This window comes from Cibotium barometz, chromosome 44, assembly GCF_041138505.1.
Source record: "Cibotium barometz isolate CiBa-2024 chromosome 44, ASM4113850v1, whole genome shotgun sequence".
Taxonomy (NCBI): Eukaryota; Viridiplantae; Streptophyta; class Polypodiopsida; order Cyatheales; family Cibotiaceae; genus Cibotium; species Cibotium barometz.
The window spans coordinates 24,217,981-24,241,976 of NC_141089.1; the positions used below are offsets into that span (position 1 = coordinate 24,217,981).

The following is a 23,996-nucleotide window of genomic DNA, read 5'->3' on the forward strand; positions in this document are numbered from 1 at the left end:
GTCAAGACGGACGTGAGGGAGCGGGGATGGTTCTAGTAGGTGTAGTCTTCCCTAACTGGCCAAGTGGGGTAGATTGCCCCCATGGCATTGACTGGCCTGATTGTAAGCCGTCTTACATACAATATTAAATAATAAGACTTATAGAATGCATGAAAAGTTAACTTTGTGAATGTGATAAGGTTTAATGGAACCATACCTGTGTCTGAGTAAACTGAGACCAAGCTTGATGCCCATATCATTCGTTTATAATAGATAATAGATTTGCCACATCTAGATCTTGTGATGGGTCGATCGACATTGCCTATGCATACATTCATAAGAGTCAATTACTTGAAGCATAAAACATAAAGCACTTATGCATAGAGCCTTATGTATATAAAGCTCTATGCATAGAGCGCATAGAGTCTTATGCATACAACCTTATGCATAGAGTCTTACGCATAAAGCCTATGCATAGAGACTTATGTATAAATCTCTACGCATAGATCCTTATTCATAGGGTCAAGGCATATAGCCTTTATGCATAGAGCTCTATGCATAGAGCCTTATTCATAGAGCTCTACGCATAGAGCCTTATGCATGGAGTCTACGCAGAGAGCCTTTATGCACAGAGCTTGCTTTGGCCTATGCATAGAGATAAACCTAAGCTAAACCTAAACCTAGCACCCAAGTGTGCAATAAAGGAAAAACATGATATAAGCAATCAAAAGACGAAGAGAGCTTACCTCTCTTATGTGAAGCTAAAAGAGAGGACTAGTGCAAGAGCTGCAAAACAAAAGAGACAACAATACAAGATTTCTCTAACAGAAAAATGCTTAAAGCTTAAACAAAAAAGGCAACATGTGATATTAGAACATTGTTGAGACCTCGTACAGTGCCCCTTTTGGATGATAGCTTCTAAGGAATTTCCACATGCTCCCCACTATTAAAGCCAAAGGTAGCTTTTCTTTTACACAAGAGAAGGATAGTGATGAGAAGATCGAGGGCTCCCCCTCAACTATAACCACCTAATCATGGATAACCAGTCCTAACTTGACATAAACAACATTCTACAATAATGCCCCATATCTCTATGCATAAGTCTAAACCCTAAACTCGACACCCAAGGGTGCAATAAACATGAGGTTGAATGAATAAGAGAGCTTACCTCAGGCCAAAGGAGATGAAAACAACACAAGCTTAAACAAAAAAGGTAACATGTGATATTAGAACATTGTTGAGACCGCCTTTAATATTGCTTAAAGAAGCAAGGTGGATAGTGCCCCTTTCGAATGATAGATTCTGAGGATTTTCCACACACTCCCCACTATTAAAGCCAAAGGAAACTTCTCTTTTACAAGATAAGGATAGTGAGAAGATCGAGGGCTCCCCTCCACTATACCCACCTCCTCGTGGGATAACCACTCCTAACTTGACTTAAACAACATTCTAGATGGCCTACAATAATGCCCCATGTCTCTATGAATAAGCCTAAACCCTAAACAAGGCATGAGGTTTCAATGAAGAAGAGAGCTTACCTCAGCAATGTCAATTGAAGGAGAGGACAACAAGGCAAGACCTACAAAACATAATATGAGAAAAAGTGAAGGTGAATACATTTAAAATTTATGCATGCATAGCCTATGCATAATCCTATTGCATAAAGGCTATGCACAAGGGCTTATACATAAGCCTATATGCATAAAGCCTATGCATAAGGACTTATGAATAAGGGCTATGCATAAGGACTTCGGCATAAGGACTATTGCATAAGCCTATTGCATAAGGGCTTATGCATAAGCCTATACATAAGGGATATGCATAAGGCTATGCATAAGGTTTTTGGCATAAGGCTTATGCATAAGGCTATGCATAAGGCTATACATAAGGGATATGCATAAGGCTATGCATAAGGTTTTTGGCATAAGGGCTATTACATATTCCTATTGCATAAGGGCTTATGCATAACCCTAAAGAATAAGCCTATGTATAAGGGATTATGCATAGGCCTATTGCATAAGAGCTATGCACAAGCCTATGCATAAGGCTTATGCATAAGACTATTACCTAAGAGATTATGCATAATCCTAATCCCCGGTACCCAAGGGTGCAAAAACACAAAGAGAAGAAGCATAAAAAAAGAATGGAAAAAGACTCGGGCTTACCTCTTCTTTCAGAAGTTGTATGAGTCCCATGGCCTAAACCCTTGGTGGTTGTTCACTTGAATAAACCTACAAAAAAGAAACATAATAAATCAAAAAGTTAGTTCACTTTGACATATTATGCATAGCCTATTGCATAGGGCTTGTGCATAGACTATTTCATAAGCCTTATGCATAGGCTATTGCATAAGGCTTATGCATAAGCCTATTGCATAATGCTTATGCATAAGCCTATTGCATAAGGCTTATGCATAAGCTACGCCTATGGATAAGGTTTATGCATAAGCCTATTGCATAAGGGCTTATGCATAAGCCTATGAATAAGGTTTATGCATAAGCCTATTGCATAAGGGCTTATGCATAAGCCTATGAATAAGGTTTATTCATAAGCCTATTGCATAAGGGCATATGCATAAGCCTATGCTTAAGTAGTATGCACAGTCTATTGCATAAGGCTTATGCAATAAGCCTATGCTTAAGTAGTATGCACAGTCTATTGCATAAGGCTTATGCATAAGCCTATTGACCTAAACCAAATCCCTAGCACCCAAAGGTACAAAAACAAAAAGAGAAGAAGCATAAACAAAGAATGGAAAAAGAGGGCTCTCCTCTTCTTTGAGAAGCCGTATGAGAGGATTGGCCTAAACCCTTGTTTACTAGAATACACCTAAAAAAAAGAAACATAATAAATAAAAAAGTTAGTTCATTTTAAAGTATTAGCAAGCAAGGAGAACAACAGAAAAAAGAGGTGAGTACCCTAAAAACTACTCCTAATGCATAAGTGATTCAAATAAATTAGTTTATGTTGCCCTAACCCTAGCTCTATGCATAATAGATAGCTTTGATGGAGATCTCACCAACAAATCTCTCTATTAGAGCTTTATGCATAAGGCTAGGGTTAGGTCAAGGGAGAGGAAGAGAGGGGAAGGGAGAAAGGGGAAGGAAAGAGAGGGGACGGGAAAAGAAAATCTCACATAGAGCTATCTAGAAGCTTTCCATGAAAGCTTGGAATAAGGGAAAGCATTGAAGCTTTCCATGAAAGCTTGGGAGAAAGCGAGAAAGGGGCAATTACCTTGGAGAGGACGAGATTATGGATGGAATAGACTTGAAAGAAGAGGTGTGGTCATCGTGGACGACATGGTGAATGACTTCTTTGGACGGAGGTCATAGATGATAGTGAGCAAGATCCAATGTCATAAGAGGAGGAAATCTTGCATAGAGAGACAACAAATAGGCATGAGGCAGAGGTTAAAGGAGTTTTGCTTTGGACGATGCATGACTATCCCAGGTTCTCGGAGTGCTTAAGTATATACTTGAACCGGAAAACTTTATCTTTAACCTTTAAACTTTAAGTCTATATCTCTACCTCTCAATCATCTCAATTTTATAATAGGTTTGGCAACCTCTAGACATCATGCATGTCCGATTTGTGGACAATCACTTGTTTCGGAAAGACCCTCGACACTCAAGAAGGTGGTGTTTGAAAAACATCATCGATTTCTCCTTCCTTTACATCCCAAGTATGTGCCACATGAGGTCTCACCACTTGTGATGAGAGGTAGAGATTGGTTTGAGGCATGGAGAAGCATCCCCAATCTCGGTTGGGATGTCTAGAAACTTGATCTTCTTTCAACTTCCATATTGATGTGACATAAAGATTAATCATCTCTTAGATTCCATACATATATCTTCAAGAATGTGCCAACAAATCTTTAGGACCATTTAATTGGTAAAAGAGATACAAAGGGTGCAAGGGATGACTTAAAAAACATTTGACGCCTTCAAAGTGCATGGCTAATTGAAATTGATAGTGGTAACATGGTCCTACCAAAGGCACCATGGGTATTAACCGAGGATCACAATAAGGTGAAAAGTGTGATTGCCTCTTTTCGTATACCAACGGGAGTAATGCATTCATTGAAGGGTGCCTTCACAAAGACAAAAAAGAAAGGAGAGGTAAAATTATATGTCCTCAACGCACATGATTGGCACAAGATATTACAAGTATATAAATATTACACAAAATATTACAAGTATATAAATATTACACAAAATATTACAAGTATATAAATATTGGCTTATTCATTTTCTCTTTATGGTACATAATTTGTAGTTTCATATACTAACTTCCATTTTTTTCTATGCATAGTTTATTCTTCCAGTTCTATAGTTGGTTGTGGAGACAAAAAGGTGAGAGAGGCTATTTATAAAATGGGAAGTTTGGTGAGGTATGAATCTCTTCAATTCACTAGCTAAGTTATATTGCATATTTGGTATTCTCATGCGCTTACAAGTTATGTATTGGTAAATAGTACAAATGGTTGCTATGTATAAAGGTACATATCCTTAAAGGATATAGATCCTACATCCATTGATATGGCTCATCTCAATGTTATTGAGGCAGTGTGTATGATCAAGAACAACTTTCCTAGAACAATTCTCAGTAGCCAATTGCATCTTGTGGTGCATGTGATTGTTGAAGTGGTGCTTTGTGGTGTTGTTCATGTTTGATGGATGTTTTTCCTTGAAAGTTTTGTGAAAGATCAAGGCCAATAGCAAGCATGGCAGAGGGATGGTTGATGCAAGCGTCTCTTGTGTATATCTCAGAACATCTATCTTACATAGATTCTTCCATGCCACGATTGTGGAGAAATGAGGAGGATGACTGATTAATCACTAATGTGCCATAAGGAAAAGGAAGGCAACAAAGACTGGAGGATTGGGAAATACTACAAGGATGCAATTAATATACAAAAGGATGAGAGAAGAGCTTTTAGAAGAGCAAATAAACGCTTGCCATTCCTGCCTAGCTTGTAAACTCTATCAAATGTGATCAATATAGAATGGCTTTGTATGGAAATATTGATGGCATCGCAAAATGGAGATATGATCACAAGAGAAGAGCTTGAGTATACAAGATTATGTGACCCCCTCAAGTAAGTACTTCTTCATCTTTGTCTCATGTATATACCTTATTTAAAGCACTATACTAAATGCCATGATTTTGTTTAATGTTAGTACAAACTATATAATGCAATATGGTCAGAGGGAAGACACTTTTGCACGGAGTGTGTGGATTCTTTTAAAAAATATTTTATTTTGGTGTGATGGCAACTTTTGAGCAAGAAAGTCGAGCTAGTAGACATAATACCAATGTCATAGAGGACAATCTTGACTATTGTGGAACTATTCAAGATATTCTTGAGGTTGTATTTAGAACATTTATTCTATTCATCTTTGATGTCAAATGGTTCAAGGTGATATATAGAGGTGCTTAAGCAACCATGAAGAAACATCCAAATCGGTTCTTTCAAATTGATTGCACCAAATTTTGGAATGATGAGAAAGATACTTTCGTACTACCTCAACACTGTCAACAGGTTAGTAACCCAACCAATCCCAAAATAAATCTTGATGTAGTATAATAAAAGTGTAACCCCTTTTCTTTGTGATATTAGGTTGTGTTTCACAACACTGATTGAATTAATCCAAAGTGGTGGTGTGTTATACAAGTTTCCACTTGTTCAAAACATATCTTTCAAGATTAAGATATGGAGTTCGAATCTATGGATGAGGTATAAGTCTATCTCAAATCGGCTCATTAGAAGAAGATGATGAATAAAACATTTTGGAGGGGGCCTAATCAAGAGCATGAGGAATATCAATCCAAAGAAGATGATGATTCACCTATCAATAATGACTATGCTTCATTGGATAATGATAGTGATATTGATATGGAACCCCATCTTTTCATTGAGGTTCCATTAGATATAGACATTGATGAAGCAACACATATGGATTTATTAGAAGATGGGATAGATTCATGATCTTGACACTATTTCCCTTCTCTAAAAGTTTTCAACTATTGATGAAGCAACACATATGGATTTATTAGAAGATGGGATAGATTCATGATCTTGACACTATTTCCCTTCTCTAAAAGTTTTCAACTATCTTTTTTTTTGCTCGAAGCATGGCTCCAAGGGTTCTGATGAATGTTTTTTTAAAACTAGATTCATTTTATGTTTGTATATGTGACATGTATAACTTAAATTCAATTCAACAACTCTTTGGAATTTTATGCAGCAAAATAAGCAACGTAATTTTGTTGGTATTTTTGTTGTGCTCAAAAACAAAATTAAATGTCGTTGCTATAGGCACTGCTAATGAGCAGCAAAATGTTTCTGCTTTATTCTCTATTGATGAGTAGGGACTGGAGCCCCCAAGATCCTTACAAAATAAACGTTGTTATGCCCCCGCTAATTTGTGGTAGTGGAACAGGTGTGTGCTAGAGTTTGTAGGATCATGGATTATGAATGAACGGCCATACATCAGTAGAGGTACGGACGTGGATTTGTCAATGAATGGGCATATGCTTAAGAATGAATGAACGTGCGCTGATAAGGGAAATGTTGTTCGCTAAGGGAAGAAACGTGTGTACGCTTAAGTTGGAACAAATGTGGCTTATGAAGGAATAGTTGTACGTCAATAGAGGTACAAGCGTTCACTTTAAAGGGCTGGCAAGTCTCATAAATACGTTGGAATGACATATCTCCTGACAGCTGCCCTCTGATATTTCCCTGGTAGTACAGTTGTACCCCTTTTGTACCCTCCTTCAATGCTCTTTATGCTCCTTTTAATGCACTTTATTGCTTTTTAATGCTCACTACTCTCATTGAGGAGGTAAATTTGGGACGATCTGGCTAGGAGGAGTGAATGGACATGGCTAAGAAGGGTGCGGTTGTACGTCTAAGAAGTGAACGGCCATTCACTTCCTAGAGATACTGGCCAAAACGGAATGTGCCTAGTTTCCCTCCTAAAATCTCTGTGATTTTGGCCCTCTCTTAATGTTTCTTTATGGTTTTCTTTTTGTGGATAGATTGGGCTAACCCGAAGCTATCCAATGATTCCTAGAATGCTTGACTAAACCTAATGTCCTAAGTTTAATTACAAGATTAAACTACTTATGTAATTTTTTAGCTAATTTTGAAGTAGACGAAATTAATAAACTTTAAGAGAAATATTAGGCACTTACTTGTAGCTCCTGCTTTTGATGGAGACTCCCAAGCTCCTTATGCTCCATTGAACTCCATATTCTCCTCTATGCCAACATCGTTTGTTTCATCACCCTCTGATCTCCATTAAAACCCTCTTTGCCTCCAAACAGCATGCTGCTCATCATCATACACCAACAACAGAAACAAATTTTTGCATCTCATCTTGGTCAACTCAAATGCAATATAATGGGTAGGAGCATGGTACCAAGCTTGGCACTATGCTTTCATTGCTTTTTTTTAAAGCATTATGCCTTTTCATTACATGCTATGATCTCGTTTCTCTTGACTGCATTAGATAATTCTTTACTTCATGACTCCAAATAACCCTAAACACGAACACACCTATCTTGAGAAATCTTGATGTTGTATATATGATCTTCCTTATTTCATGAATATGTTGACTCAACTAACCTTCTAAACCTTTTCTCCAGCATGAAATCAGAAAAAATCACTAATATCCTTTACTGTTGTTTCATGCCTAACCCTTTTTTCTCAAAATGAATGCTTAATGCTCTAATTGGACCATCCATTGGAATCCAAGGTCCAAAATCCTAATGATATGATTAGACCATCCCATTGACCAATCTAATGCCAAAATCTTGACATAAAAAACTCCACGTTTACGGCAGTACATGGGTGTCTACACAATCGACAAATTCATGATTCACTCTTATCCATGAAAAACCAAGGATTTCTTCACCTTGTGAAAACCATGAATTGTTCATGTTCAAAACTTATCAGTGACTAAGCTAAGTCATTCACACAACAAAAATAGCACATATGTTTCTTAAATTGAATGGAGGATTCTTATTATGGTACACGTCGCAATACGCTAAGATTTCACTAGCAATTTTAATTCGAGATGTCGCGGAATTCCCAATTTTTCACCTTTAAGCTTTTTGTTTACTTGTTTTAAACATGTCATGCATAGATTGAGAAGTCAGTAATACTTTGCTTGAAGGCTTAAACATGTGCTTTTTTTCTCTTTTTTTCTTTTTTGGAGGGGGGGGGGGTCTGGTGGTAATCGATTGTGAGGCTGGATACACTCTGCCTGTGTGAAAATGCCACAAAATTACTCCGACCCAAACTCATATTAAGCCGAGAAGCTGACACAGCATGGCAGCGGCAAGCAGGGCAGTCTCTAACCACCCTAAGTGTAAGCTAATGAGAAATCCTAAGGGAGGAATCGGGAGACCGATGATGAGCGATAAAGCTCATCCATGTGCGTATTGGAAGACAACCTTTTCGTGATCTTGTTGCTCACAGAGTTGTTTCTTCTCAACGTGGGCTTAGAGCTCCTGATCATCAGAGTGCCAGTGGCATCATAATCCAACTTCTCCACCCTGAATGCGAAGGGGAAAGCTGATTTGTCTTGGGCGGCTGTCACCGTCCACACCCCATCTCTCTCGAAGCCCACTTGTGTGGACACATCCACCCCCCCAACCTTTGCGGCCTGTGTTGCTGCGACTTTCCCTTTACCGTCTGCTTGGGCCTGGTTATCGGCTTCGATTTTGATTTTGTTTGCTTACATGATCTCGGTAACCACCCAAAGGGTCTGGCCCCTGTGCGATACATCAACAAGTCACCACATGAATACAAGGACGGGCACCCATGAATGCGTCGATCACTTGTTGAAGCGTAGATTGCAGCGAACGAAGCAATAAACATCTTAAAAAGAGCAATTAAGTAATGAAGATTTTCGAATTTTGTAACGATTGAAAATTAAGAAGTGGAGCTTTTTCCACACTCATCTCTCTCTCTCTCTCTCTCTCCCCCCTTAAGTAAAGAATTCAACAGAAAAAATTAAGAAGTGGAGCTTTTTCCACACTCATCTCTCTCTCTCTCTCTCTCCCCCCTTAAGTAAAGAATTCAACAGAAATACTTTAAAGTTTACCTTTTGGATGACCATTGCAGCTGAGGCTGTGATGTATTGGGCCTCCAATATGCAGGCTCGCCGGTCGAACTACGCTCGGTCACCATGTTCATTAGAGTGTCCAAGATAACACGGTGGGACTTCACACCAGATACTGTGCAGTTGACCGTCTTGGAGCCCTTTGCGTGAAACTGTACACTGCTTGATCCCCCTGCGGTTATGGAGGCCATCAACGAGGTGGAAGACTTAATCGAGGCTTGGATATCCGCCATGCTCTCAACCTTGAACAAATCCATGGCTATATCACCATTTCTTGACGATGTATTGGGCTTAATTATGGGTTTATCATTCTCTAGCAGCATGTCCAAGCCCGCTGTTATGGGCCCTTCCACGTGCTCCTTCCAACCTTCGTCCTTCACGGCCACACTGAGCATGGAGCCTACCCTCACCATCGCCGTCTGGGTGTTGTGCCAAGGTAACCATCTGCTCCTTCTCTCATTAATGAAGATATCAAGCAGCTGCACGTTGCTAGACCAAGGGTCAAGCGGCAGCGCATGGTGGACCTTCTGAATGTACTCCTCCCAACAGTGAGCCATCCTTAATTATGGCAGGCTTCCAAGAAAATTTTTTTGCAAGAGAGAGAGACTAATTATGTAAATGTAAGTGGCAATGCAAATATATAATATCCTGGAGGACAGAAATAAAAATCGGAGTGGGAGAGAGTGGGAATGAGGGACCGGGGGAGATATAAAAACAAACTCTCACCAACTCCGGGGGGAGATTGAAAGGTTCAACCTTAATCATTTACATGATTTTGAAAGTCCCGAGCCGAGTCAAGCGCTACTTGCTAGATAGCAGCTTATAGTTAGCCGCGCAGTCTTGATCAGTGGAACGAAAGAAATGACAATTCAACCCTTCCACCTTCATCTAGAGCTTGGAACGCACCAAGTCAAGAAGCGCTACACGCATAGCAATAAACGCGTGTGTGGGGAGAAGTTTTCCCACGTACTGTGGAGTACACTCTTCGTGCATTGCTCTTTTCTTCCTGCATTGCTCTTTTTTTCCCACCCCACGACTCATATATCTACCGACCAACCAATCACCCTTAGACAATTTTCAACCAGCTTACTTGAATGATCTGTTTTATCCCACACACACCTCACAAGTGCCTCCTCTTACACTTTTCATAATAATCCCTTTTTTTGTATAGCATGGTGGGGCAGAGGCGTCAGGTTATCAACCTAGTCCTTGTTTTTTGTCTAGCATGGCAGGGGAGAATCATTGTGCATGCTTACTCCAATGTTCCAAGAACTATTTTTATTGAACCTTGGTCCTTGCATAAACCCTTTTTACCATAGGTTCAAGAGGAAAAGATAATTTGGAACATGCATTGGAATATGAGTAAAAAAACTTGACAATTTTGAGGAGGATTTTTCAAAACTTGAACCGGCCTTAGGTTAAAGTGAACATGTCTTTCCCCAAACCTTGGCTTACTCTCCCTCATTTCTAGAAGCATTTATAAAGGCATATTTATGTGTCATAATATATCTCAAAGTGATTTACTATATAATAACTCTATATAATAAAATTTGTAATATATGATATAATATAATAATATTATATTGTATAGTATATAATATTTCAATATCTACATAATATGGTTTATGTTTACCTAGTCTATTTCATGATTGTATTATCATATAATACAATACAATGTAATAATACCTTAGATTAATGCATTAAGCCTATGCATAAGCTTAAAGCTAGAAGCATATGCACACTCTTAATGCATTAAGCATAATGCATAGTCTTAATGCATAAGGCTTATGCATTAAGCCAGCCCTTCCCCATTGAAACTTTCAAGATTACTTATTATGTTTATTGCCATTTAAGAGGGTCTTAGCAAAATGAGTACTTCTCGCTTGCCATATAAGGTTCGTTGCACAAGATTTTCAAGTGAAAAATAAAAAAATGAAGTGATTAAAATGTAATTAAGTGTTTGCAAGTATTAAATCTATCCCAACGTATGATTTACAATCTCAATTTATGTTCACAGGACCAAAGAGTAGAGCTTCAAATTGAGCTTATGTAAGGGGAGATTAATGGGGGTTTTTCTCTTTATACTACAATGTGACATACGTATGTCACATTGTAGTTTGTGCTTCCCATTGCAATTAAAGATTTGTGTAAGTGAAGACATTAGAAGTGTTATTTACAAGATGAGTGCCCTAGCTCGATGGATATCCTTGAAGGAGATAAATTCGAGAATAATCCAAGATACAACTATGGTCTTCTTAGAAGCATTGAGAAGCACTTTCCAAAACGAGTATTCTCAGCATTCAAATGCACTTGCTCATACATGTAGTTGAGGAGGTTGCAATTGTTGGGCATTGTTCATAGTTAATGGATGTTTTTCTTGGAGAGATTCATAAAGAATTTGAAAGGGTTTGTTTGACAAAGGGTAAGGCTAGAAGAGAGCATGGTAGAAGGTTGGGTTCATATAAGAATCGATAATGGTGTATATCTCCGTGTGTGGGTATGTTTGAAATTGCAATTGTAAAGGGCCTTACTACGATAATGGGCAACATGTCAAGGTTGTAGTAGCAATAATTTGTGTGTGTGTGTGTCGAAAATTGCAATTGTAAAGGGCCTTATTTAAACTGTGCATCGACGCTTGATCCCCCTGCTGTTATGGAGGCAAGTAACGAAGTCGAAGACTTAATGGAGGCTTGGATATCGGCCATGCTCTCCGCCTTGAACAAATTAGTCGTAGCTAAGTCACCACTTGCAGGTAATGTAGTACTGGGCTTGATTATGTGTTGATCACTTTTTAGAATGGCTAAGCCCGCTGTGATGGGCTTCTCCACGTTCTCCTTCCAACCTTTGGGCGCGGCCGCGGCATCCTTCACGCATTAGGATGTCATGTGATCATGTGCAGGTCACTAAAACTTCTTTTATCAAGCAACCTTACTTCTTTAGTGAGTGCATATATTGGCTCCTATGATAGAAGTCTCTTCTCTATAATAACACCATATTATTATATCAAGTATTCATTTTTTGGCACTCCTTTGATAAAGAAAGGCCTTAGATGGATTCCAAGATCTTGCTGCCAAAAAAGAATCAAAACAAAATGCATTTATAATTGACAAGGAGGATATATTCTTTTTGTTGGTATAACTCACATGTGTTTCTATGGTAGATGGAGACACACCTCATACACACATATCAAGCATGTTGCCACAATGTGTCTAAAAATGATAAATATTCTTTTTCGTCGATATAGCTCGCATGTCTCTTTATGGTAGGTGGAGACATGGGCGACGCGCACCTCAAACACGCATATCAAATACATTGCAAACAAAAAGTGCCTAGAAATGCTAAATCTTTTGAAGGTATGATGCTCTACATGTATAGGTTAAAACACACTTTAAGATTTTTGTTCTTTTTGGGAACAATCACTATCACTCTTGACTCTTGATCTTATACACAAATCCCATGTTTAAGAGCTTGTCTAACATTTTTGAGGTTAATACACACTTTAAGATTGTTATATCTTAAAGTTGTGAAGTTTGTTATACCTCATTGGTGATATTCGCACTTTCTTGGTTTATACTCACTCTAAGATGGGCTATGACCTACCAAGGTGTAAGAGACTTCACACCAGTTATAATGCAATCATTAGGAAACATTTGGACTAAAATTGCACCCTTTAAGGATTTCACACATTCTCTCTCTGCAAAAAATGGGGTCATGGTGAAATTTTTACAAATCAACTCAGAAGTGAGCGAAGTTTGGACATTTGGAATCTACCCTTAGAGACCTTTCGAATGATATATAGCATGATGGGTAATTTTGCATATTCAAGAATTTTCCAAATTTGGTGATGTTATGTGCCATGTCATCACTAAATTTGGGGACTTCTTGAATATGCAAAATTGCCCATCATGCTATATATTATTGGAAAGGTCTCGAAGAGTAGATTCCAAATGTCCAAACTCTGCTCACTTTTGCATTGATTTGTAAAAATTTCACCATGAGCCCATTTTTGTAGAGAGAGAATGTGTGCAATCCTTAAAGGGCCCAATTTGAGTCCAAATTTTCCCTATTGTAACAGTCTTGAAACCCTTGATATCAAATTATGCATCTCTTGATCCCCCTACTATTATGGAGGCAAGCAATGATGTTGAAAACTTAATAGAGACTTGGGTATCGGCCATGCTCTCCACCTTGAACAAATTATTCATGGCTATACGTAATCACTTGGTAATGTACTGGGCTTCATTATGTGTTGATCACTTTTGAGAATCACTAAGCCCGGTGTGATGGGCTTCTCTATGTTCTCGTTTCATCCTTCATACCCACACTCAACATGGAGCCTACCCTGGCCATGGTAGCCATGGAGCTATGCCAAGGTAACCAGCTACTCCCCATCTCAATAAAGTTATGAAGAATCTACACATTGGTAAATCAAGGGTCTAGCGGCATCGCATTTTGGAAATTCCGCATGTATTCCTCCCAACGGTGAAACATTCCTCTGCTGTGGAAATGCTGCAAGAGATATTGGTTATTTCAGAGGTCATATACAATAGTAGAGGAAAAAAATTGGAATATGAGTGAGTGGAAATCAAGGGACATGGGACATGATGGCTGTTATATTGAGATACGAACTTGCCACTCAATTTAAGCACACATGCTGCACAGAGGCATCCTAAGTCAAGAAAAACTCTAAGCTTCCCATGACCAAGTCAAGCGTCCACCACATATAGTTTCATAGGTTCAAAAAAAATAATATCAATACTCCATATACTTGTCTAAAAGATATTATGAATGATTTCTTCATCCTCTTTAATATTCTTGTTCATTCTACACTAGGCACCACACTTTTTTTTATGCACGGATCTCTAGACACTATGACTAGTGCTCAATAAAAACATTTTTTTCAACCAATCAGAAATCAAGACAATTCTTCAATCTATTCTGTCTTGGTTCCCAAAATGTATACTACATGTCGGTTTTGTAACTAAAATATATATTAATTGAATCCTTAAAATAAGGGTAATAAAACATCATATGGGTTTTTTCATAATTCTAGTCAAAATACACTAAGTTGTGACTTTTTCCAACACTGAGATTTAGGACCAGGCTAGGTCCACCTCGTCCCTCATGACTCCCACAAAAACAATATTATGTGTACTACTTAGGTGTGTTGCATTATGATGTAATATTGTACTTATAACTTAAAAGGATGGTTACTGGCTTCCAAATTAGTCATGTGATGTGTGCAAGAAAAGACTTAGGTAACAATAGAGTAATTTTAAAACAAATTTGAGATATACATGCATGTTTCAAAGTTTCAAAGTTTCAAAATTCCTTGATTTTGGGAGGTTCTAGTTTTAAATACCTTAATTTTTTCGGTGGATTTTCCCTACACCTACATACAAGCAGCCATGTGGGATGACCCTCCCCCACCACCTTACAATGACACACATAATGCCAATCGAATTCATTCAGCACCATGACACTTTGATGTGTAAACCAACTATCCTCCATAGTAGTCGTCTAACTATGCTGCATAGTAGTCATCCAAATTATTTAAATTTAATCAGAAATACCTCAATTTTTGAGATAAAGGTTTTTTACTATTCCAGTAAGGTTTATATTTTTGCACATTGGGATTACTATTTTTTTTTTAATCAAGGAACTTTATTTCTTTAGCGAGTGTGCATATTGGCTCCTATGTGATAGAAGTCGAGCTTCGTGTGCATATTGGCTCCTATGTGATAGAAGTCTCTTCGTGAATGAAAAGCATAAGGCAAGAAAATTCAAACCATATGAAAGATTATGCTTGCATAGGATTTCAAGCATGTGCTTGCATATGCAAGTAGGCAAGAATATGCAAGTAGGCAAGAATATGGTAAGCCTATGTATATGGAAAGCCTATGGCAAGCATATGCTTCCACATGCTTATGCATATAGTTTCAGATTTGTAACACAAACACAAATATAAGAAACACATACATTGTGGAGAATGCAATTGAGCTCAAAAAGTTATTATATTTCAGAAATTGGGCCTTTGGCCATGTATACATAAAGTTTTTACAATGAAGAGGTACGAACAGGTGTCTAACTGGAATCTTCATTGGATTCTGAGTGATCGTCATCATCCGATTCCTCGTCCTCTTCACTTGCTTCATGATGATAATATGGATTATCCTCTTCTTCTTCCCCTTCATCCTACATACATGCCATCAAACCTAAGGTAAGCAAGAGAATTTAAATACAATTAGACGTAGAAAAGAGAATGGTTTAGGCAACACATTACCTCATCAGCTTGATTCCCCAAAATAGACTCATCCAAGCGTACGCATCCATGCCCATAATTGTGGATGGGGGGCTCTATATGCATAGTCATATGCCTCCTTTGTTGGGTGATCACAACAAACAACCTCCCTCTATAAAATACAATTAAGAAAATATACAATTATTTCAAGAAAACAATATAGTACAAAACGAAATGAAAAGAAGAGAAGAAATGATAGTTATGAAACAAGCAAGAAAGGAAGATTTCTTGCCGGAGCGGAAGTGCGAAGCCCCTTGCTTCCATAGTTGAGAAGCACTCACCACGTCTTGTTGTTGAAAAGCACGTGCTTTCTCATGACACTGCGTGCGTACCTCCATTCCTCGGCCCGCCGTACACACGATAGGCTTCTCCAAATGATTCTTTGCTGCTCTCTTGATATTTGCTCTCCAATTACAGAGAAAAATCTTGATGCGCTGCTTCATCCACTCCTCAGTGTGTGAAGCAAAGACCTGCATGTGGCACAGGGAACTCCAACTTAAGAACATCGATAACATATTGCTTAGAAAGTTCATATTGTGCTTTCCAGTTTTTGAAGGAGTTCACGAACTCCAGGTTCGTAAATACATGCATATGATTCATGACTTGCTTTTCGCGTGCATCCATCAATCACGAGGGCACCATCCGCATCCACAGTGTATGGTAGGAGGCATGGATCTAACGATGGATTGGGTCTCCTGGGGGCTAGCTCATAATGTGTAGATGAAGAGCCTCTCTACTATTGGGGAGACACATCGGGAGACCTAGTGCTACTTTTGCCAAAGCAAAAGCAGCCTTCTCCCCCTTGCTAGCATGTCTACTACCCCCTGAGTCTCCCTACTATGTCGTTGTCATGGTGAAGACGGAAGTGAGGGAGAGGGGGTGGATCTAGTAGAGGAAGGTGTTGTATGCTCATCACAACCATATCATGATGGGCTGCACCACTCGGCCCCGTGCCTTTGAAAGGCATGGTCTACCCCAATTGAGCAAGTGGGGTAGATTGCCCCCATGGCATCGACTAGACAAGTGGGGAAGTTTGCCCCCATGGCATCGACTGGCACGACTATAAGCCTGCCTGCATGTAAGATTAAAATATAAGACAAATAAAATTCATAAAAGATTAACTTTGTGTATGTGAAAAGGTTTGATGAAACCATACCTCTGTCTGTAAATTACAACCAAGCTTGTTGCCCATATTGTTCATTTACAATGGACAACAGATTGGCCACATCGAGATCTTGTGAGACGGGTTGAAAAACATTGCTACTACATACTTGCATAGGCAACAAAACACAATTTCTCTAATCCAAGCCATACTTAAATCTTAGACAAAGAATACAACTTGTGATATTAGAACATTGTTAAGACCTCCTACAATACTGCTTAGACAAGTAGGGTGGACAGTGCCCCTTTCGGATGATAGCTTCTGAGGACTTTCCACATGCTTCCCACTATTAAAGCCAAAGGCAACTCCTCTTTTGGAAAAAAAGGATAATGAGAAGATCGAGGGTTCCCCCTCCACTATAGCCACCTACTCACGGGGATAACCACTCCTAACTTGACATAAGCAGCATTATAGATGGCATGTAACATTGCCCCATATCTCTATACATAAACCATTTCCTAAACCCGACACCCAAGAGTGCAATAAACATGAGGTTGAATGAATAAGGCCACTTACCTCAACAAAGTCAAGCCAACCAAGAGAAAACAACAACCAAGCTTAGACAAAAAATATAACCTGTAATATTAGGACATTGTTACGACCTTCTACATTACTGTTTAGACAAAGCAGGGTGGACATTGCCCGTTTTAGATGATAGCTTCTGAGGACTTTGCATACGCTCCCCACTATTAAAGCCAAGTGCAACTCCTCTTTTGCAAGATAAGGATAGTGAGAAGATCGATGGCTCCCCCTCCACTTTAACCACCTACTTGTTGCAAATACGCACTCCTAACCTGACATAAAGGAGCATTCTAGATGGCATATAACAATGCCCCATATCTCTATGCATAAAGCACAGCATATGTATAGGTCGTATGCATACGGCCTATGCATAGGCCTTATGTGTACGGCTTATGCATAGGCATATCCTATGCATAGGGCGTATGCATACAGCCTATGCATAGGTCGTATGCTGTATGTATGCGGCCTATGTGTAGGTTGTATTCTATATGCATACCGCCTATGTGTAGGCCGTATGCATAGGCCGTATGCCATATGCCGTATACATAGGACATAACGATAGGCCTATGCATATGGCATACGGCCTATGCATAAGGCCGATGCTGCATACGGCCTATGCATATGGCATACGGCATAGGCCTATGCATACGCTATGCATAAGGTCTATATGATCTTGACCTAAACCTAATCCCTCGCACACAAGGGTGGAAAAACATAAAGAGAAGAAGCATAAACAAAGAGGTCTTACCTCTACTAGCCCAATCCGTATGGGTTTCTGCATGGCCTATGCCCTTGGTAGTTGTTCGCCTTCAATAGACCTACACAAGATTATCATAATAAATCAAAACATTAGCTCATTAGTTCATAGCCCTATTCCATAAGAGGGCTATGCATAGGGCTTATGCATAATGCCTATGCATAAGCCCAATTGCGTAAGGCCTATGCATAAAGAGAAGAAGCATAAACAAAGAGGTCTTACCTCTACTAGCCCAATCCGTATGGGTTTTTGCATGGCCTATGCCCTTGGTGGTTGTTCGCCTTCAATAGACCTACAAAAGATCATCATAATAAATCAAAACATTAATTCATTAGTCCATAGCCCTATTCCATAAGAGGGCTATGCATAGGGCTTATGCATAATGCGTATGCATAAGGCCTATGCATAAGCCCTATTGCGTAAGGCCTATGCATAAGTCCTATTGTATAAGAGGGCTATGCATAAGCCCTATGCATGGCCTAGCCCTATTGCATAAGAGGGCTATACACATCGCTTATGCATAAGCCCTATTGCATAAGAGGGCTATGCATAATCTATGCATAGCCTATGCATAAGGATATGCATAAGCCCTATTGCATATAAGGCCTATGCATAAGACCTATTACATAAGAGGGCTATGCATAGGGCTTATGCATATCCTATGCATAGCCCATGCATAAGGCTATGCATAGCCCATGCATAAGGCTATGCATAAGTCCTATGCATAGCCCTACGCATAAAGGTATGCATAAGCCCTATTGAATAAGCCCTATGCATAGCCCTATGAATAAGAGAGCTATGCATAAGAGGGCTATGCATAAAGAAGCCTATTGCATATTGACCTAGCCCTAATCCTCGGCACCCAAGGAGATTACAAGAACACAAAGACAAGGAACACAAATGAAGAAAGACGGCTTACTGTATGAGAGGCTATGCCCAAAACCTTGCTTATTTGAATAATCCTACAAAAAAGAAACATAATAAATAAAAAAGTTAGTCGTCATTAATATATTAGTAAGCAAGAAGAAGAAGAGAAAAAAGAGGTGAGTACCCTAAACTATACTCTTAATGCATAAGTGAATGGAAAAACTAGTTCATGTTAATCCTAAACCCTACCATAATGCATAAAATGCTTAATAGAAAGCTTTGATGGAGAGCTCTCCATAAAATATCTTTATTAGAGTTTTATGCATTAGACTAGCGTTAGGTAAAGGGAGACGAAAGAGAGGGGAAGGTAGAAAAGGAGAGAAGCTCACATAAAACTATGTCCAAGCTTTCCACGAAAGCTTGGAAGAAGACATGAAACCATGAAGAAAGCAAGAAAGTGCTTACATTAGGGGAAGGTTGAGGTCTATAGGTGCCCTTTAAGCTACCATATTATGATTTTAATGACTTTTTGTTAAAATGTTAAGTTTCTTTGACTTTAGATACCTTCTTATTCTTCGAATGGCTAGAAGTTTGAATTTCAAAGTTTCCCGCCAATATTGAATTTAAAATTGAGTGGGCAAAACCATATCATGTGACATATCTATGGAAAGAGAGTAGATTAGAACTAGATCTCTAATCTCCGACAAATTTTGAGCTCATATGTAGAAGTTATGGATGTCTGAAATTTCAAAAACTTCCCCCCTCCCACTTTTTGGGAATGAAAAGTACAAAAAGGCATCTTCTAGAGAATCTTTTGACCACCTTTAACCACCCAACATTTTTGTATACATGGCATCACATGATTGGCCCTTTTCCTTAATAACCTTTTAATCACATGGCATCTTAAAGGGCCCCTATAGACCTCAACCTTCCCCTAATGCCTTGGAGAGGGAGACTTCATTGATCCAGCACCCTTGAGGAATGAGTTGAGGTGGGAGGAAAACTCGGGCTGCACAGGTGTAGACTATGCATGTGCTAGATAGGGAAAGTAGGTAGGTATTGACACCCATCGGCGGCAAATTAGGCGTGAGTCACAGTTTTGCAGGTCACTATTGAGCAGTGGATTTTCGTTGCTAGCTTCGCTGGTGAGTGGTGAGTTTTTTTTGCTGAGCTTCGTATTTTGGCTATTGTGGGCAACGGATTTTCGCTGCTGCTGTGCAGTGAAAAAATGATGTTGTGATTGTTGTCTATCAGTGGAACCCTGGGTAAATTTCTGTTTGCAGTATTGGATGTTGTTGTGTGTTTTGTATGAACCCTAAATCAGTTGGCTAGGTTAAAGATATCTGACACTGATCATCAAGGGGGGCCGAAAGCTGGATCTAAGGCATGGTTAAGAGAAAAACATCGATGTGTGTGTGTGATCGATGCAAGGGCCTGTATATACGATAACCTCGTATAACAATTGAGCATGTCTGAACATATGGTCTTCATGAGGCAGTGGCACAACAAAGTGTGGATGATGACATGGAGGAGAACCATAGAAGAGTTCTAGGTAACATGCCACACCATTTGGTGACATCGGGTAGAGTACCAAAGGTGGCAAGGCTTCATATGGAAAGCATGGTTGAGACTCATCTTCCCCAACCAATGAATGAGGTGCCTCCACCATTGCCTCATGAGGAGGAAGAGAATCTCATCATGGACGACATGGTGAATGACTTCTTTAGACAGGAGGTCATAGATGATAGTCAGCAAGCTCCAATGTCCTAAGAGAAGGAAACCTTGCATATAGAGGCAAGCACATCTTTGTATGAGGGATGTTCGTACTCCACACTGCGAGAAAACTTGGAGCTATTGAACTTCCAAAAAACTTATGGATGGAGTGATGCAAGTGTTACAAGTCTTCTTTGGTAAGACCGCCTCATTCTATTGAAACTATTTCATGTTCTATATACTCTCCTTGCTAATATTTTGACATATGATTTCTTACCCTATGTAAGCTTCTCAAGAAGATTCCTCCCCCTCAAAATCTATTACCGAACTCACATGATGGGTGTCCGTAAAATGCTCTCGAAGGAGGTTGTAGCTTGATTCTCTTTAAACCCTAGTAGCCATGGTACCCTACTCCCTTGCCCCTTGCTATGAATCCCTTCTCCTTGCTATAATGCTCTTTTTCTTGCCCTTGTCCTTGCCTTTCCCACATGCTTCTTCTTCTTCTCTCCTATTTTCACAAGCATAAGCCCTCTCCTCCTTTGCCCTTGTCCTTGCCTTTCCCACATGCTTCTTCTTCTTCTCTCCTATTTTCACAAGCATAAGCCCTCTCCTCCTTTGCAAGCCAAAAGACCTCCTCACTAAGCCTCTCCTCTCCTCACAAGGAAAAGGCCTCTCCCCACAAGTCTCACAAGCAAGCCTCTCCTTCCAAGGAAGGTAAGGTTTACCATTACTCTATGCAGGTTTTCTTTAAATATACTGGATTGAATACATGCAAAACAAAATAAATCACGTAAGGTTTACCATTACTCCATCTCATGTACACCAAGCGAAGCCCTGAATCTGCGGAGCTTCTCTGTACCCAATGCTTTGGTGAAGATGTCAGCTACCTGATCCTGTGTGCTGACATAAATAAGGTCAAGGTCTCCTACCAAGACCTTCTCTCTGATAAAATGGTAGTGGACCTCTATATGCTTTGTACGAGCATGAAAAACTGGGTTTCTGGCCAACTGTATACTGCTAATGTTGTCACAGAAAATGACAACTTGTCTGCAAGTAGCTTTCTCAACAAAGCTACCTCACATACTGTCATAGCAGCTTCTCTGTACTCGGCCTCTGTACTGGATAGAGGCTTCTTCTTGCTGCTCCAAGTCACAGCAGCACTCCCCAAAGAAAACATGAATCCACTAGTAGATCTCCTATCTGAGATACTACCAGTCCAATCAGCATTTGTGTACCATGTACACATATCTCTATCCCAGTCTCATAGAATAGTCCACAATGCAAAGTAGACCTCACATACCTCAGTATGCGTCTTAATGCATCCAAATGCGGTTTCCGTGGAACCTGCATAAACTGACTCACCAACCCAATAGCATAGCTCAAATCTGGTCTGGTGATCGTCATATAGATTAAGCTTCCTACTATGTGCCTATACATACTAGGATCCTCCAAAATGTCTCCTGAATCTGCACTCAACTTGCCATTCTAATCCAATGGCACTGAGATAGGCTTATAGCCTATCATACCATACTTGGACAACATGTCCAAGCCATACTGTCTCTGCAGTAATCCAATACCATGTGGTGACCTAATCACCTCAATACCATGTGGTGATCTAATCACCTCAATGTCCAAGAAATATTTGAGCTCCCCCAGATCCTTCATCTCAAACTTCTGTCTAAGCAAGATCTTTACATCAAAGATCTCTACATCATGGTCCCCCGTAATGATTGAGTCATCTACATAGATGACAACAAGCATAACCCCTCTATCACCGTGTCTCACATACAGCAAGAAATCTGCATTGGCTACATGAAAGCCAATAGTGACAAGATATTCATAAATCTTGTCAAACCATGCTCTTGGTGCTTGTTTTAAGCCATACAAGGCTTTCTTCAACCTGCAAACATGCTCGGGGTGACTCACATCCTCATAACTAGGTGGCTGCAACATATACACCTCTTCTTGCAAATCCCCATGCAAGAATGCATTCTTTACATGCATCTGATGTAAAGACCATTGCTTTGACGCAGCCACTACTATCACAACTCTCACTGTTGCCATCTTGGCAACTGGGCTGAAAGTTTCATCATAATCAATGCCATATGTCTGCGCATATCCTTTGGCTACCAACCTAGCCTTATACCTGTTTATGCTTCTATCACTGTTATGTTTTACTTTGTACACCCACTTGCATCTAATAGCTTTCTTGCCTTCAGCAGGCAATTGCACTAAATCCCAAGTCTCATTTTCATATAGTGCATCCATCTCCTCATCCATAGCTTTCTCCCAACACACATTTCCAACATCCTCATCAATGCCAGTGGGCTCTACAACCTGCACAACCTTTGTCATATATGCATAGTGATGTGCCACATAACCATCATATGTAAACCTCTGCACAGGGTTTTTCACTCTTCTAGATCTTCGCAGCTTTGCATTCATGGCTTCCATGGCCTTCTTTACACCAGGTGTTCTCATAGCTGGGATCCCAAGCTCCTCATCAAGGCTCATCTCTGAGCCACTAGATTCTCCATCAACATGAGAATACCCTACAGAAATGTCAGGCATACCAAGAGGCTCAACCACTTTCTCTTTTCTTTTATGCGATGTACTAATCACATTTGCAGGACTAGTATTATGACATAGATTGCCACTCCATGGTCTATCAACAACAGACCCACCAGAAGAGGACTCTCCTGGTCCACTCAAAGACTGTGATTGCTGACTTGCATTCTGTGCAACCCTGTAGCCTCCCATAGAAATGGTTTTCGTAGGATCCCATAAATCTGAATGCACAACATCTAGTGCATTTCTGCTCACATATATGTTACGTGGAAATACATGATTTGTTTGCTTTCCAAAGTGGCATGCTTCACATATTCTCTGCATACCTTCCACTTTAAATTTTGGCAGCCCTGTCACAATTCCTTTAGTCTGCATAGACTTCATTCTCTGCACATTCACATGTCCAATTCTTTTATGCCAAATGTCTGTGTCTGCAACAATTCCTAAACCATGTGCAAACATCGCAGCACTCACTTCAAACATGTTTGCATTTAACGTAAACATTATGCCCACTCTGTTACCTTTTGCAACCAATCTGCACTTGTCTTTAAAGTCTTCAACATAACAACCATCAGGGTTAAACCGAACCTACAAACCCTGCTCAATCATCTGGCCAACTGAAACTAGATTCTTTGTTATGTTCGGTACATGAAGTACATCTGCAAGGTACTTCACTTTGCCATCCTGCATAGACAATGGCACATCTCCAACATGGGCAATTGGATGAGCACTGTCATCCCCTATTTCCACAAAACCTGGTCTTTCCAGGTTTTTCATCTCTTGAACCACTCCCCATGACTTGTTATGTGGTTCGAAGCACCTCAATCAACGTACCAAACATCATCTTTATGTGCTGCTTCTACATTTTTCAGACATGGCATTCACGACATGCTGCATAACAAACAACCTTTCATTATCGTCATTGTTTCTGCTGGAGGATGCATAGTTATTCTGTTGCAATTTTCCATTTTGCATGTCAGCCTATTCTTATAACAT

At 39.6% G+C, this 23,996-nt stretch overlaps 1 protein-coding gene across 1 annotated transcript; it reads right to left on the bottom strand.

The window, feature by feature from the left end:
• Positions 1–8,221: 8,221 nt before the first annotated feature.
• LOC147613108 (uncharacterized) lies at positions 8,222–9,758 on the bottom strand. Its single transcript, XM_086782035.1, has 2 exons — positions 9,093–9,758; positions 8,222–8,760 (listed from the first exon to the last, which is right to left on the bottom strand). The coding sequence occupies exons 1-2, from the start codon at positions 9,665–9,667 to the stop codon at positions 8,724–8,726; spliced, it is 612 nt and encodes a 203-aa protein (XP_086638161.1). The 5' UTR covers positions 9,668–9,758; the 3' UTR covers positions 8,222–8,723.
• Between the last annotated feature and the right edge of the window lie 14,238 nt (positions 9,759–23,996).